Genomic DNA, 16,899 nt, shown 5'->3' on the forward strand with positions numbered 1-16,899 from the left:
TGAAGGTCAGGAAAAGATGTCGGGGTGTAAAAAGAGGCAGCGGCGGTGTAGTGGTTAGAGTGTCAGCTAGGACCCAGGGGAGACCAGGGTTTGAATGCCCCAGTCAGCCATGAAGGTTGCTGGGTGTGAGCTCAGGGCAGTGTCTGCCTCCTTCTGCCGGCCTGGCCTGCCTCACAGGGCTGTTGTGGGGATTCCATGAGGACTAGGAGCAAGACCAGGGTTCAAATCCCCACTTGGACAAAAAGGGCACTGGGTGACTTTGTGGGGCAGGCACTGCCGCTCCGCCTAACCGACCTCGCAGGGTTGTTGTGGGGCTTCAATGAGGACTAGGATCTGGGAGAGACGGGGGTTCGAATCCCCCACCCAGTGGCTGTAAAGCTTGCTGAAGATGACCTTGTGGGGAGGGAGGCGGTCACTGCCTTCTCTTGGCCTGACCGACCTCACAAGGTTGTTGTTGTGGGGATTCCATGAGGAGAAGGAAGGAGAACCACGTGCCCCACCTTGAGGTTCCTGGAGGGAAAGTTGGGCTGCAAATGCAGAAAATAAATAAATTCCATTCCAAGTGGGCCAAATCCCACTTTTTGAAATCTCCGGCCGGGGTGGGGGCTACACGCTTCCTCTGCAAACCCCTTTGTTTCCCCCCCCCCCGACCAACAATCAGCCTTTTTTAGTAACATCCCCTCCCTCTGGTTAGCCCCTCCTCCAGTCTCTCTTATTTCCGTTTTTTTCCCCTCTTTAAAAAAAGGGGGGAGCAACAAGGATCCAGGGTGGTTTACGAAAACAAAAAAGATGTGATAAAGCTTAGGGAGAAACGCACAAAATAAATCATAAATAAACCCCATATTGTCGAGCCTTCACTACTAGAGCATGTGGGGCAAGAACCCAACGAGGTGCAGAGGGGTCTTCAAAGGGGTCTTCAAAGGGCCCCGGGGGGAGTGCAAGTGGTGGCAAAGAAGCAAAGGCCTCCACAGGAGGGCCAGAGGGAAGCCGCTTTGTACCTCCACAGAGAACTGGAGCCTCCGGAGAGGGTCAGGGGGAGGGGGAGCCATCTTGCCCCCCCCCCCCGTTCTGAGTGGAGTGGTGGCCTATTTTCAAGGCCCTGTTCTGAGAGAGACTCTCCCTTCAGCTCCATTATTCTGGGGCGCCAGCGCTGGAGAAAGCATCTCTGCATGAAGGGCCTGGCTGCCATATGGGATGTAATCCATTGGAACAGTCAAGTACAATATTCCTTGTTTCCCTAGAGTGGACACAGACAGGGAGATGTTACTCCAACCAGTATAACTGTGGGAATGTTCAGGGTGGCAGGAGAGGATATATTGTTTATTAATATCCTTCCTAATTGTGCTAGCAAGTTCCATTCCCCTTTCTTACATGCATAGCAGATAGCTGGTTGCAGGCTCGTGTGAGCTTCTCACTATTATACAATTCAGTCTGTCTCAGATTGAATTGTATGTTCCTGGTAAGTTCCCTTGAATCCCTCTTAAAAGAATAAAGACGCAGAAATCTTATTCAAAGTCAATAAAAGAACTTTACTCACATCAGTTCACAGTTGGATTCCTGAAGGCAGACTTAGTTACAAATATGTACATGTGACTCTCCCCCATATTGGAGAATAACCCAGTGCTTCTGCTAGCTAAAAGCTGGTCAAACAAAGAAGGAAGTCAAAAAGAGGGATGTGTGCTGCGTGACTCGTCCTTTTGTTACCTGGACAGGTGAGGTCACGCCCACCTCTAGTCACATTCAAAGGAAGGATGCTCCAGCCAGGAGGAACAGGAAGTTTCGACTGGCTGGACCAAACATTCCCCCACATGTCTTCTCTAGCGTTACAAGGAATGTTGTACTTGACTGCCTCTCATGGATCCCATCCCACAATGACTTCCTCTTCCACCTGGTCTGGAGCATCCTCCCCCTCCATGTGACCAGATAGGAGGGCGTGAAGCTTGCAGACCCAGCGAAAGGTCCAGTCACACAGCCCTCTTTCTCATCTTCTGTTTTTCTTCTCTTGGACTGCACTGCTGGCTCTCAGCCAGCAGCAAATAATAATAATAATAATAATAATAATAATAATAATAATAATAATAATTTATTTATACCCCGCCCTCCCCAGCCAAGGCTGGGCTCAGGGCGGCTGAGATGGGATGAATCCTCACCTCTCTCTGTAACTACAAGCCAAAGCCTGCCTTCAGGGATCATACTGTGAACTGAATGTAAGTAAATTTCTTGTTACGGTACTTTTAAGGAAAGACTGCTGTGTCTTTATTCTTTTGAGAGGGATCAAAGGGGACTTACCAGGACAAAATCCAATCTGGGCAAGCCAGACTGGATTCCTTAACGAAAGAGATCCACACGAATCTGCAAATAGCTTCCTGCTGTGTAAGGGGAATGTCCTCTGCTACTTGACTCACTAGTGAGAGTGAGGAAAGATAATACAGTATTTAATCTGGTCTGGGACCGTAATAAACTTCATTTCATTTCTTATTTAATCAAAACAAAAAAAATTCCTTCCAGTAGCACCTTAAAGACCAACTAAGTTAGTTCTTGGTATGAGCTTTCGTGTGCATGCACACTTCTTCAGATATTTAATCAAGATATCCTCTCCTACTATTCACAACGGTCTCACACGGCAGGCAGAGACAACTAGAGGGACCAGGATCCCACAGAGGGGAGGAAGGAGCGGATATGGTAAAATGTTTAAATGCTGCGATTGAAACTTAAGAAAAGGAAATGATTTGACGTTTTCTATTTATAGCAGCTACAGCTTTTCACCCCTATGCATCTGATCCATCTTTTTTCCATTATTATGCAAAGAATATATTTTTTATAATTTTTTAAAAAGTGAAAATAAGGAGATCTGCCCGTGCTGACAGGCCTTCAGGTTCAGCTGATATTGTTCCAGGTTGTGGGGACAGTCTGGATGGCACCTGGGGGACCCCTTCCTAGCCTGTGATCCTGCGCGTGGATGGAATCTGTTAAGAGGAAGCTGCTGAGCTAGTCTAAGAAAAATGGAAGTGGCTTAATTGATCTCTTTTGTGGCGGCTGCTGCCTTTCATCCCCTCCATTATCGGCTCCTGTTGTACATATGGGCAAATATCACCCCAAGACACCTGTCTCCTCTGGGCCTCAAAAGGAAACACGAATGCTGCCTTCAGTGCTTGGGACCCCTGGAGCGTCACACCACCCAGAGATAGGGGGGGGGCAGGCAGGCAACGTTTCCTGCTCCTCCCCTCCATCTGCATTTTTATCCGTAAGCTGTCCCAAATCCCCGTCCGGGTAAAAGGCGGGATGTAAACGAACATAAAATAACAATTTTAGCACCACTAAAAAGAAAACACAAACATACGGAAAGTTAAAAGGGCAATAAAAGAGACACGTTGTTTTGTTTCCAGCCCTGCCTTTTTCCCACGCATCTCACAGATAAAAAGGAGAACCAGCAAGAAAAAATACCGTAAATATAAAAATATGGGCAGGGGGTGTGGAAAAGATCAGGAGTCCTCTGTTGCCGGGGCTTGGACTAGAGGTCCCTCAGGTTCCCTTCTTCCAACTATGCTGTGCTCCGATTCCACGACCCAAAAGCATTTCCACGCCGTCGGAAGCCAGCAAAAGACCGAGGCAAAACCTCGCCGATCTCTGAGCATCCCGAGAAAGCGAGCCAAGCCTTCTCCACGCGCACAGGCGCCGGGAAAAAACTTTCCTCTAAAGCAGGGGTAGGCAAACTAAGGCCCGGGGCCGGATCCGGCCCAATCGCCTTCTAAATCTGGACGGTCCTTGAATCAGCGTGTTTTTACATGCATCTCTGGGCTATTTCTGGGGCCTGCCTGGTGTTTTTACATGAGTAGAATGTGTGTTTTATTTAAATGCATCTCTGGGTTATTTCTGGGGCATAGGAATTTGTGCATTCCCCCCCCCCCTAATAAAACATATAGTCCGGCCCCCACCAGGTCTGAGGGACAGTGGACCCCTGCTGAAAAAGTTTGCTGACCCCTAAAGCCTTCGGCCGGTTAGCATCCCACGACTTTGAAAATGTTTGCGGGGTCTTTGGCTTCGCTTTTCTTTCATCTTGCATTTTGCGCCCCCCCCCCCCCCCGTGCGAGCCCTGCGACCATCGGGAGAAGGGCGGCGTACACATTTCATAAGTAAATACAGTTAAATAAATTAGCATTTATTCCATCTCTTCTGCCCAGCGCAGGGCCCAGCAGGCGGCCCCCAGGAGCCACGCGAGGGCCGGGCGCTGCCCGGGGGCGGCCCTGGCGGCGATGGCCGCCTCCACTCCGGCCCACATGTCGAGCTCCTGCCTGGTCACATGCGCCGCCTCGGCGGCGGGGGAGGCGGTGTGGGGCTCCGCGGTCTGCGGCACGTGGAAAGGGTGGCTTTCGTGGGCCGAGGTCATCTCCAGCCACGCGTGGAAGTTGGCCACCCTGGTGTAGACGCCGGGGCTGTGGCGGGCCGCGCAGCTGCGCCCCCAGCTCACCACGCCGACCGCGTACCAGCGCTGGTGGGGTCCTCCGCGGCCCGGGGGGCGGCACATGAGGGGTCCTCCGCTGTCCCCCTGGAGAGGCGGGAGGGTGGGAGTTGTAGTCCGAAGCCCCCGGGAGCCCCAGCTGCAAGCCTTCCCTTCCCACCTCTTCATCGCCCCACCCTGCGCCCCCCTTGTCCCCCCCAGCGCCCTGCGCCCCCTTCCACGCCCCGAAGGAAGACTGGGGGCAGGAGGCGAGGGGGCGTCTCCCACCTGGCAGGCGTCGCGGCCGCCCTCCTCAAACCCGGCGCAGATCATGTTTTTGGTGAGGGAGCGCAGCCAGCGGAGGCACAGCATCCAGTCGACCATGCCCACCTGCACGTCCAGCAGACTGTAGGATCCCTGGCCGCTTCCTGGAGGAGAGAGGAGGAAGGGAGACAAGCCGCGCGGGCTGGCTGGAGGCGGGCGCAGCCCGTGACCTCCTTCGTGGGTGCGGGCGCGCAAGCCCCATTTCCCCATGGGCACCCCACGAGGTGCCCAAAGACCCCCTGGAATTGGATCAGGTCCATCCCGTTCCGCTGCCTCTTTCCCGCAGAGGTAGACTGGGCCTGCACGCGGGGCTCCTCCTGCGCCGCCTCTTCTCCACGCATTTGCCCCGTCCCACTTCCCTGCCCTGGAGGCCATGTCTGGAGGCAGAGGGGGGGCTCCTGCCTGTAGGACGTGGGCTTCTTCCCTCCCCCCTCCCCCAATCCATCCCACACCGCTGCGCCGCCAACTACGCAGGCAAAGTTCGAGTCCGGCATCCGTAACCATCTTCCCATTTTACAGGGAAACACAGTTGGAGAACAGCCTTGACCAAAGGTGTCCTGGGCTGTGAAGACACTCGAACTCAGGACGCAAGGGAGAAACGTGCTAAGGGGAAGGCACGCTTGGCAAATCCACACCGGGATCAACTCCCGCCCGGAAACCAATGTCCCCGACCCGCTGTGGAAGAACGTGGGGATCCAGAATTGGCCTCCACGTCACTTACGGACTCACTGCTAAGACCCTGGTTCACGGAAGACAATCTTCCTCGGCTACGAGGGATCGCCAAAGAGAAGAGAGATTTACAGGTGGAAGAACTGAGGGAGGTAGAGCAGGGTGGCAGCTGCCCAGGACCAAATCCTGAGTCAGCATGGGGCGTGTCCCCCCATCTTTCTTGGCCACCCAGGTAAACCCCCTCTGTTCAAGCAGGGGTCCACACGCGCAATGGCCCGGCTCATGGGTGCCAACTCCCTGGGGCCCTGGGTACCCAAGCACCCACAAAATTCCCCGGGAAGGGTCCTGGCACCCACAGATTTCGGTGCCAGGGTCGTGCACGCTGCGTGGCACCCACAGTCGCGAGCCCAAGCCGGCACTCCCGGTCCGACTCCGCTCTCCCAGCCGCGGGCAGAGGGGTCTCCTTTGGGAAGGACGGGGGGCTTCGTCAAGGCAAGGAAGCGCGGAAGAGGCCGCGGCGCCTTCGGGGCTCACCGGCCTTCGTGAGCCCCCAGCCGGCCACGGTGCAGCTCTCCCACATGTTGTCGTCGGGGACGATGCTGTGGTCGGGGAGGCAGAGGGGACTGTGGTAGAAGCTGTAGGGGATGGGCTTGTCCAGCAGCAGGAGCGCCAGGTCGTTGTCGTAGGTGCGGGTGCTGTACTCGGGGTGCAGGTGGATCTTGCGCACCCAGCGGGTGACGTTGTGCCTCCCCAGGAGGTTGCTCCCCGCCGCCACCCTGACCTTGTCGCTGAAGGAGAGAGAGAGAGAGAGAGAGAGAGAGAGAGAGAGAGAGAGAGAGAGAGAGAGAGAGAGAGAGAGGACTCTGGGTTTAGTCAGAATTCACACACACTTTCCCCTCCAAACAGCGTCCCCCGGAAATCACAGAACTAGAATTGGGAGGGTCCCCCAGGGGCCATCTAGTCCAACCCGCTGCGATGCAGGAATCCAGGGCCGGATTATTTCCTTATTTAATTTCATTATTTGAGTTTATATTTCGCCCTTCGCCACAAGCTCTCAGGGCGGTTCACAAGATAAAAATACCACATAAAAGCACAAAATACGAAACAATAGCCCCCTTCCCACAAACACATTTGAAAGACTCTAGAGTATTAATTGGAAGTTTCCGCCTGGTGCCTAAACAGACACAATGAAGGCGCCCGGCGAGACGCCCCGGGGAGAGCAGTCCACAAACGGGGAGCCACCACAGAGAAGGCTGGTTCTCCAGAAGGTCACATGGAGGAGGCAGCCTTCATTAAGCAGCCGAATCAAAATAAGGGAAGCAGAGATCAAGAAAGCAATCTTTGTTTGCAAGAGAAGAGTCTGGTTGTAAACGGGCGCTTAACCGTGTCCGGATGCCGGTCCAGACACACGCGGCTGCACCCGGAGCCAGCCTCCCCCTTGGTTCCGCAGGGCGGGGCTTGGCGGGCGGGAGAGGGGCGCGCACAGCCTCCGGAGAAGGTTCCTGGCAGCCAGGCAGGGACCCCCCCCCGCCTGAAGCCCCCCCCCCACCGGCAGCCGGCCCTCTGCCCTCCCCGCTCCTTCCTCACCTTCTCTCTGCGAAGCAGTGGGCGGCGGAGAGGACCCACCAGGGGTGCACGATGGAGCCCCCGCAGAAGTGGTAGGTGCTGGTCTGTATGCTGACCACCCAGGGCCACTTCCCGGGGAGGGATTTCGAGCCCCCCACAATGCGCGCGCCGGCCACGGGGGAGGCGTGGGGCCCGTCGAACTCTGGCCGGAAGCCGCAGCCTGGAGGAGAGGGGCGGGCGGAGGCAAGTGCACGTCAGAAGGGCCCCGGGCCCCTGCCCTGCTCCACCCTCCCGTCCTCACCCAGGAGCCTGGCCCTGGAGGCTCCATTAGGACATGAAAAGAGTCTGGAGGCAGGATCAGGCCCATCGGATGCCCTTTCTGGGAAACCTGCAATCAGGGCCAGACTGCAAGAGCACTCTCGGGTTGCCCTTCCCCATTCCTCTGATATTCAGGGGTAGACTGCCCCCAGCCATGGAGGTTTGGCTGGCACAAGAGCCTTTCGTAATAAGAGCCCTGCTGGATCAGGCCCGTTGCCCACCCAGTCCTGCCTCCTCTTCTCACAGTGGCCAAACAGATGCCCCAAAGGGAAACGTGGGGGCAGGATCCGGGCACAAGAGCCACTCTCCCCTCCTGTGGTTTCCAGAAACTGCTGCCTCCAGCCGTGGAGACACAGCATGGGCATTGGGGCTGGTCGCCAGGAGGAGGCCCCAAACCACCTCGGCCTCGCCACCCTCCCCACTCCAAGAGGTGATGATGTCACTTCATTCCTGTGATGTCACAGGAAATGAGCAGCCGGGGGAGAGGTTCTTGGAAGACTGGCCAGCAGAAGGTGGGGTTGTTGTTTTTTTGAGTCTGCCCAGGGCCTCCGAGGGAAGGAGCCATAGCGCCTCCAGCCCTGCCTTCACCCCATGGCAGCGCCCCACTCCCCTTTCCTTGCACCCGGTACCTTGTCCCCAAATGGCCCGTCCCTGAAGCATCAGCAGCAAGCCACACGCCAACAGATGGTCCATAGGTTCTCCCAGAAGTCACTGGCTTCCAATCTTGAGTGTGGGAGGGGGTCTCAGGCTGTGATGTCATAGAAGGCCAGCTAATGATGTCACAGGTGCAGAACCGAGGCCCCTCCTCCTGGTCCTTAGCTCCGCCTCCCCCAGCCTGGCGCTGGACCGGAGCACACATGGCTCTCTTGGAGCTGCCAGCGATCTGTGAGGCGCCGAGGTCACTGGGAAAGAAGGCAGAGGAGCTGAGTTCAAATCCTGCAAGTTCAGTTTCCTCAGCTGCAGGAAGAAGAGTGCGAACATGCCTGACCAGGCCAATCCCTGCTGCTCTGGTTCAGTTTAACCCCCTCCCTGCCACTGCGTCAGGGGAGGGTTGCAAAGTGGTCATGCCCTCCAGGAATCATGGACCTGTGTCCCCAATGAGAGGTGCCGGGGCTCAAGCAGCAATAAACGCAGAATGAAAGAAGACACAGGAAAGGGAGGGACGTCCTTGCCGGAAGATGGGAGGAAGATGGGAGGAAAGCCAACTTCTGTTACTGTTATTGTTACAGGTGGGTAGCGGTGTTGGTCTGCCATAGTCGAAACAAAATAAAAAAGGAAGGATTTTTTATATTTTTTATTGTTATTGTTACTATTATTATACTCTGCACATTTGGTTGGGTTTCCTCCATCACTTTGGGTGGCTTACAGCATATATAAAACATAATAAAACATCGGGTGGCGCTGTGGGTAAAACCTCAGCGCCTAGGACTTGCCGATCGCATGGTTGGCGGTTCGAATCCCCGTGGCGGGGTGCGCTCCCATCTTTCGGTCCCAGCGCCTGCCCACCTAGCAGTTCGAAAGCACCCTTAAGTGCAAGTAGATAAATAGGGACCGTTTTATAGCGGGAAGGTAAACGGCATTTCCCTGTGCTGCGCTGGTGCTGGCTCGCCAGAGCAGCTTCGTCACGCTGGCCACGTGACCCGGAAGTGTCTCCGGACAGCGCTGGCCCCCGGCCTCTTAAGTGAGATGGACGCACAATCCTAGAGTCTGGTACGGGCAGGGGTACCTTTATTTTTACCTTTAATAAAACATCAGGTATCTGAAGAAGTGTGCATGCACACGAAAGCTCATACCAATAACAAACTTAGTTGGTCTCTAAGGTGCTACTGGAAGGAATTTTTTTTTTCAAAAAAAAATTTTGTTTCAACTACAGCAGACCAACACGGCTACCTACCTGTAATTAAAACATCAAACATTAAAAACTTCCCCATAGAGGGCTGCCTTCTAAGTGTTGTCTAGTTCTTTATCTCCTTGACATCTGAAGGGAGGGCGTTCCACAGGGCGGGTGTCACCACCGAGAAGGCCCTCTGCCTGGTTCCCTGTAGCTTTGCTTCTCGTAGGGAGGGAACCGCCAGAAGGCCCTTGGCGCTGGACCTCAAGTGTCTGGGCTGGGCGATGGGGTGGAGACGCTGCTTCAGGTATACAGGGCTGAGGCGAAGATGGATGAGGAAGACTCAGCTGGCCCTGGAGCAGGAAGAGGCCATGCTATGGAAACTGGGAGCAGTGGGAGATTCTGGGAAAGCTCTGGGCAGAAGATCCTGGGAGAGGAGGACTCCCTTCGCTCAGAGGTGCAGAGCCAGCATTTCAGCTGGTTCTGCTGCCAGGAAGTCAAAGGACCCCGAGAGGTTTGCAGCAGACTCTACCACTTTTGCCACCAGTGGCTGGAGCCAGAAAGGCACACGAAAGCTGAGATGCTGGACCTGGTGATCTTGGAGCAGTTTCTGGCTGTCCTTCCAGCGGAGATGGAGAGCTGGGTGAGGGAATGCGGAGCAGAGACCAGTTCCCAGGCAGTGGCTCTGGCCGAAGGTTTCCTCCTGAGTCAGGTGGAGGAGAGGAAGCAGGTGAGAGAGACTTTCCTCTTAATTCTCCCAAGGAGCTCCAAACAGGACGGAGAACATCCCCAAACGCTCTAATAACTGTCGGTCTGGAATTTCTTTTCTAATAGTTCTTCCTATTCTCTGTTTTGAATCTTTGTTGCTCTTGCAGGGAAATTATACTTTTGCAGAAATGGGTCCTCCGTTGGTCGCCAGAGAAGGTAAGGAAGAAGGAGTTCTTTCTCCATTTGGTCCCGTTCTGTTTATTTTGAAATTATTCCATGTGTTCATTTTATCTTTTTGAGAAACACACTTGGGGTCAACTGAAATATGAAATGGGTAGAAACACAAAAATGCACTCAGCAGGAGGCCCATCTATGATTAGAGAGGCGCTGCTCCACCCCTGAGGGAAGCATCCTGCACTCCTGGCTCCCCACTTCCCTTTGTCTCTCGCAGGTGCCAGAAAGGTGCCAGAAAGACCTCCTCCTCCATCTCTTCATCCTGGTGGAGGGGAAGCAGTTCAGGTAGGAAGAAGGAGCCTTGTGGGGAAAGAGGCTGAGGAGTGGGGCAGCCCCGGTGCCTCCAGGCTCCAACAAATCTCTCTGCCCCTCGCTTCTGTCAAATCTGCACTGAAGAAAGCACGAAAAGGCCATTCAAAGAGGTTCATGTGCTGAGAATAAGGAACAGCCACTCTCCTTTACTAGCCTTCTGAATGTTGCTAGTATTATTTATCATTCATTGCAGTCTCGTTTATACATCTATCGTTGGTTGCCAAAATAGGCTTCTAAGCAGTTAGTAAATCATAAAAAACTGTAGCCAGGATCCATCCCCCTGTTTATGGAAGTTTTTTTATGTTTTATCATGTTTTTAATATTCTGTTGGGAGCCACTCAGAGTGGCTGGGGAAACCCAGCCAGATGGGCAGGGTATAAATAAATAATTTGTTGTTGTTGTTGTTATTTCCTCTATTATTAATGGGGATAGGAAATATTTTATCTGGCAACTGGGAATGCTTGCATAGACAGCAGCATTTAAAGCGTTCCACTCATTTGCACAAAGATTAACTACACATTAAAACAATTCCATTAAGACGGTAAAGTAAGTATCCATAGTTAAAATGTGCAGCGAAACAATCCCATGAAAGCAACACAGCAATTAACAGGCAGAAAACAACAGAGAATGTGCATTATATCTTTATCCTGCCTAAGAGGAGGACTGTTTCCTTTTCCTTTCAGGGTCCTCTGTGCTTTGAAGATGTTGCTGTGCATTTCACGGAGGAGGAGTGGGCGTTGCTGGATCCTGACCAGAGAGCTCTGCATCAGGAAGTCATGGAGGAGAACCGTGGGATCATGGCCTCTCTCGGTAAGGCTCCCTGTTGGATCATAATATCTGTTCTGAAATTCTTTACATTCATCTATGTGAGAAGCCTCCCATATTTTGATGGTGCTCAACAGCGCCACCTACAGCACCTGGGATTCCAACGCCCCCACAGCTCACCTTGAATGGAAGGCTATCAACTGTTTTGTCTGTGAGAATTCCTTCCCCAGCTTGCTTTTTTAAACAACTTTCAGGCTGGTCTGATCTGCCTGAACCTTTTCAAATGCAGGCTTCAGAGTGGTTAGGAAAGTTGAAGTAGTTTCTTCTTTTGAAGAAACCACAATTTTATTTAAGGTTTTCAACATATGATACAATAAAAACCAAATAAAACTAATATCTAAAGAGAACAGAATAATAAAAAAGAAAAAAAATGGGGAGGTGACAAAGAAGAAAATATAAACATACAAACACAAAGTTTTATATTCTACCAACCTTCTATGTGAATCTTGAATGGTGAAAGCCCAGGGGAAATTCTAGCAAAACAAACGCTTAAAACAAACGTAGGAAAATTCATTTAGCCCAAGTATTAAAGGTGAAGTCAATAAAAACTCAAAGGATATGAATAACCAATATTTTAAATTTTATTTGCAATTATACATTGAACCAAAATATGTCGCCCGCAAGGATAAATAAAATTAAACTACCTCACCTAGATGATTTACAAAAACAAATACTGTTAGCTCCAGTATCAGAGACAGAAATTAAACAATCCATCCTTAAAATGACAACTGGCAAAACATCAGGCCTGGATGGATTCCCTATTGAATGATGTAATTCAAGTTGGACATGCCTGGTGTAAAACATATATAGATTTATTGGTACCAAAACTTCATCAAATGTATGTTGAGATGCTTGATAAAGGTATCTTATCAACAATATTTAACCAAGCCAAACCACAGTTATTCCCAAATCAGATAAGGATCACACAAAATGTGAGAATTATCACTCTAGATCCTTGATTAATGTTGATACAATTTTTTTAACATTTTGACACTAGCAAATAGAATCCAACAGGTAATTGCGGAGGCAATTGAGAGGGATCAGACCAGCTTTATAAAAACAAGACGGGCTGCAGGTAACATTAGATTAGTGGTAGATTTGGTTGACTTAAATAAAAAAAAGCAACATTCTTTTGGACATCTGTATCTTTGCCTTCACAGCACCATCTGCAGAGTTGAATTTGTCTTCTCTTTCTGAATCTTCATAATTCGTTAAAAATGGCTCTTCTTGATTTTCATCCAGACTCACATTCTTCTCATCTGTATTTACATGTCTCTAGTCATACTATGAAATTCTCATTTCTACTGCTTTAACTGCTCCTTAAGCATTTTTTGCAAGAGGCCCAGAATCGGTGAGGCATAACGAGCCTTCATGATTATGAGATTCCTTCTTCAAATCTGTGACAAAGCAATCAATGTCCATCTTTTATGGCTCAGTACAAAGAAAGGGCAGGTTATCAGGTACATAAATTATACATAGTAAAAAGCTGAAAGAGTCATAGTCCAGTATATATTTCAAAGTTATCAGATATTTAAAGCTTTTTTAGGATGTTTCCAGTCTTTTACAATATTTTATAATGTTTTGTAGCCCTTAGCAAGCTTTGCCACTGGGTGGTGTTTAATGGACAAATAGAGAGTCCAGTTTGCTTTTCTTGCAAATCTTGTTAAAAAATAATTAACGGAATGGAGATGCAGACTTGAAGCCCATATTTTGTGTATGAGCTGCTGTAACTCCTGAATGCTCCACATCTCCAGAGGTTTAATCTTCCTCCTGATGATGATGGACAAGTGTTTCTTCAGAACTTCTGAGTCTTGCTCACTGATCTCTCCTTGACCCTGGGAGAGAAATTCTTAGCAGTCAGGTATTCTGGCCGCCTCTTATCACAGAATAATTATCCATGGTGGCAGATGAGTTAGCAACGGATTCTTTCCAGTTTGCCATGTTCCACAGGAAAGTTGAAGTAGCTTCTGTGAGATGTTTTGCTTTTGCTTCTGTCTGTTTTTGGTTGCTCAAAGACACTACTGAACTTTGAGATGGAGTGGAGTTTATGGCTGAACTAAACAAAATACATCCCAGAAAAGAGCCAGGCTTTTTGAATATAAGTTTCCCATGAATTTGTCAGTAAAGAACTCACATCTAACTTTCTTCAGTTTTTCAGAAGCATTCATTAGAACCATTCAGTAATTGGGGGCTCCATTTCTTTCTGAAGCTCTAATTTATTTACTTCTTCATTGCAGCTGATGATAAATTGGAGTTTAAGAACAGTGGAGATGATGACAAAATACACACAGTTGAGAAACCATTTAAACATTTGGAGTTTGGAGAGACTTTTGGTCAGAACTCCCATTCCAGTTCCTATAAAAGAAATTCCATTGGGGGAAAGCAGTATCAGTGCTTGGAGTGTGGAAAGAGCTTCAGTTGGAACTCCAATCTCATTTCACACCAAAGAATTCATACAGGGGAGAAACCATATCAGTGCTTAGAATGTGGGAAGAGCTTTAATATAAGCATAAGCTTCCGTCGACATCAGAGAATTCACAGTGGGGAGAAACCATATCAGTGCTTTGAATGTGGAAAGAGGTTCAGTCAGAGCGCCACTCTCACTTCCCATCAAAGAACTCACAGCGGAGAGAAACCATATCATTGCTTGGAATGTGGAAAGATGTTTACTCGGAGCACCACTCTCACAGCTCATCAAATAATTCATACAGGGGAAAAACCATATCAGTGCTCTGAATGTGGAAAGAGCTTCAGTCACAAGGCTTATCTCCGAGCCCCTGAAATAGTACATATAGAGAAGAAACCACATCAGTGCTTGGAATGTGGGAAAAGCTTCAGTCAGAGAGCCAAGCTCACCTCCCATCAAAAAATTCACAGTGGAGAGAAACCATATCAATGCATGGAATGTGGAAAGATCTTCAGTCAGAGTGCCACGCTCACTTCTCATCAAAGAATTCATACAGGGGAGAAACCATATCAGTGCTTGGAATGTGGAAAAAGCTTCAGTCAGAATGCCACTCTCACCTACCATCAAAGAATTCATACAGGGGAGAAACCCTATGAATGCATGGAATGTGGAAAGAGCTTCACTCAGAATGCCACTCTCACTTCCCATCAAAGAATTCACACAGGGGAGAAACCCTATGAATGCATGGAATGTGGAAATAGCTTCAGTAACAGGGGTGATCTCACAGCACATCAAAGAATTCATACAGGGGAAAAACCATATCAGTGCTTGGAATGTGTAAAGAGCTTCACTGTGAGCACCCATCTCACTTCCCATCAAAAAATTCATACAGGGGAGAAACAACATAAATGCTTGGAATGTGGAAAGAGCTTCAGTCAGAGCACCCATCTCACTTCCCATCAAAGAATCCATACAGGGGAGAAACCATTTCAATGCTTGGAATGTGGAAAGAGCTTCAGTAAGAATGCCTATCTCACTTCCCATCAAAGAATTCATACAGGGGAGAAACCCTATCAGTGCTTGGAATGTGGGAAGAGCTTCAGTCAAAAGGGGAGTCTCACTTCCCATAAAAAAATCCATAGCAGGAAGAATAATGGAATCAGAGATCAGGAAGGAATCTTGAGGGTCACCTAATGCCATGCCCTGCAATACAGGAATCTCAGCTAAAGCTTCTATTATACATGTCTACACAACCTTTGCTTAAAAACCTCCAATGAAGAAGAGTCCACAACATACCAAGGGAGTCCATTACACTGTCAAACAGCCCTTTCCATCAGCAAGTTATTCCGGGTGTTTAAGCAGAATCTCATTTCTTGTAACTTGAATCCATTGGTTTGGGTCCTTCCCTCCAGACCAGGAGAAAACAAGTTTTCTTCATCTTGCATATGGCAGCCCTTGAGATATTTGGACAGCCCTTCATATACACCCTTGTGCAAATTAATTGAAACAAAGCATGTTTTCTATGCCACATCGATCAGTCTGTCAAGCACCCAGAAAAGAAGATGTTTTGGCGATGCTTCAGTTATTATGGTGTTGGAAGCCTGCAGCCAATAGAAGCAATGATGCGCTCGCCACAATATATTGAGGTTCTATGAAAGAGAGTTATTCAAGAACTGGAAAAGAAGTATCCTGACAGTACTGGGATATTGCAGCAGGACCTAGCCCCCTCTCACACGCCGAAAGTGGTGAAGAAATTCATGACAGAGCAGCCAATACACGTACTTGATTGGCCAGGGAATTCCTCGGATGTAAATCCCATTGAGAATTTGTGGGCTAGAAATGCACCAACAAGAGATGACATTGTGTTTTAGGGGTCTCCCAGAACATCAGGATGAGATCATCAAACAAAATATTGTAAAAGAACTGGCAAATTGGCTAGGACTACAAAAGGATGATATTGAACTAGACACTGATAAAGCATTTAGGGTTAAATCAATGAGAGGCAAGGCCAACAAATGACCAGGAGATTGCCTGGTATTCTTCAATTCCAGACTACTTAAGGACAAGATTCTGCAAAAAAAAGTAACCAAGAAAAATTGAGAATAGAAGAAAAGAATATCATTATCCTCAAGCCAATACCAGCAAGATTGTTGTTAAAGAAAAGAAATAATTCTGAAGTCCTAGCAACGCATTGAGAAACAACTCCAAAGCATATAGATGGGAATTCCCTGAAGAGCTATCTTTCACATATAAAGAAAAAAGAAAGAGGATTAGAGGAGCTGGATAAACTGGATAAACAAGCTCCTCTGATGTTCATAGGCTCCGAAAAGGCGTTTGACAACGTCTCGTGGAAATTTATGGAAAGAACAATGGAAACACTGGGAGTAGGGAAAATTCAGTGGTACCTCGGGTTAAGGAATTAATTCGTTCTGGAGGTCCGCTCTTAACCTGAAACTGTTCTTAACCTGAAGCACCACTTTAGCTAATGGGGCCTCCTGCTGCTGCCGCACAATTTCTGTTCTCATCCTGAAGCAAAATTCTTAACCCAAGGTACTATTTCTGGGTTAGCAGAGTCTGTAACCTGAAGCGTCTGTAACCCGAGGTACCACTCTAACAGGAAACTAAAATATTATCTTAAAGATTTCAAAATAAAACATTACAGCTACAGAATACATATTTAACACAGAGTTATTTACATGGTTGAATTTATCTTAAGGCTACCAGCGGTTTCAAATGTACACAATTTTCACCCATATATTCAATAAACATTTTCCAATCTTCTTTAAACGTGTATTCTTCTTGTTCTTTTATTCCATATGTTAAATCTGCAAGCTGTATATATATTCCATCTGCTTCAGTTGCCACTCTTCTTTGGTTGGGACCTTGCTCATTTTCCATTTTGGGGCTAACAAAACACGAGCTGCAGTAGTGGCATACATAAATAACCCTTTTTGACACCTGGGAATTTCCACCTGATGGCCAAAATCTTAAGCTTTTGTTCCCAGGTGCTCCTTTGTATTCAGATTAGGCCTCAGCACAATAATGTAGCACTTGGAGAGGAAGATGCAGCCCAGGAGCCCAGCACTGGAGGCCAACATAGAGAAGATCTGCACGGCCACCATGTACTTCCCCTTGGTGCTCAGGTAGGTGAGCACAAAAGACACCCAAACACTACAGAAGACCAGCATGCTGATCAGCAGGTGATCAGCTTGGCTTCGTTGAAAGAGCCGGGCAGCTTCCTGGCTAGGAAAGCTGCCGTGAAGCAGA

At 49.1% G+C, this 16,899-nt stretch overlaps 2 protein-coding genes across 2 annotated transcripts in view; one reads left to right on the forward strand and one right to left on the reverse strand.

Moving 5' to 3' along the window:
* The window catches only part of LOC309354618 (uncharacterized protein), a 52,469-nt gene extending 36,050 nt beyond the window's left edge, over positions 1-16,419 (forward strand). The window contains exons 5-6 of the mRNA XM_081884853.1: positions 11,084-11,210; positions 13,463-16,419. Coding sequence (XP_081740979.1) covers positions 11,084-11,210; positions 13,463-14,826 — 1,491 coding nt within the window. The 3' untranslated portion in view covers positions 14,827-16,419. The remainder of the gene's footprint in view (positions 1-11,083; positions 11,211-13,462) is intronic.
* Positions 4,144-8,142, reverse strand: LOC309355197 (serine protease 55-like). Its single transcript, XM_081885783.1, has 5 exons — positions 7,945-8,142; positions 7,019-7,217; positions 5,966-6,219; positions 4,727-4,866; positions 4,144-4,546 (listed from the first exon to the last, which is right to left on the reverse strand). The coding sequence occupies exons 1-5, from the start codon at positions 8,006-8,008 to the stop codon at positions 4,160-4,162; spliced, it is 1,044 nt and encodes a 347-aa protein (XP_081741909.1). The 5' UTR covers positions 8,009-8,142; the 3' UTR covers positions 4,144-4,159.
* Positions 16,420-16,899: the final 480 nt, after the last annotated feature.

This window comes from Podarcis melisellensis (genome assembly GCF_964234715.1).
Source record: "Podarcis melisellensis genome assembly, chromosome: 13".
Taxonomy (NCBI): Eukaryota; Metazoa; Chordata; class Lepidosauria; order Squamata; family Lacertidae; genus Podarcis; species Podarcis melisellensis.

Bases quoted from the DNA above. Each gene is read 5' to 3' on its own strand.
- LOC309355197 (XM_081885783.1), bottom strand. From the start codon at position 8,008: ATGGACCATCTGTTGGCGTGTGGCTTGCTGCTGATGCTTCAGGGACGG. The intron at 7,218-7,944 runs GTACCGGGTGCA...CCTCTCCTCCAG, and splicing joins ACGGGCCATTTGGGGACAAG to GCTGCGGCTTCCGGCCAGAG. The intron at 4,867-5,965 runs GTGAGCCCCGAA...TCTCTCCTCCAG, and splicing joins CTGGGGGCTCACGAAGGCCG to GAAGCGGCCAGGGATCCTAC.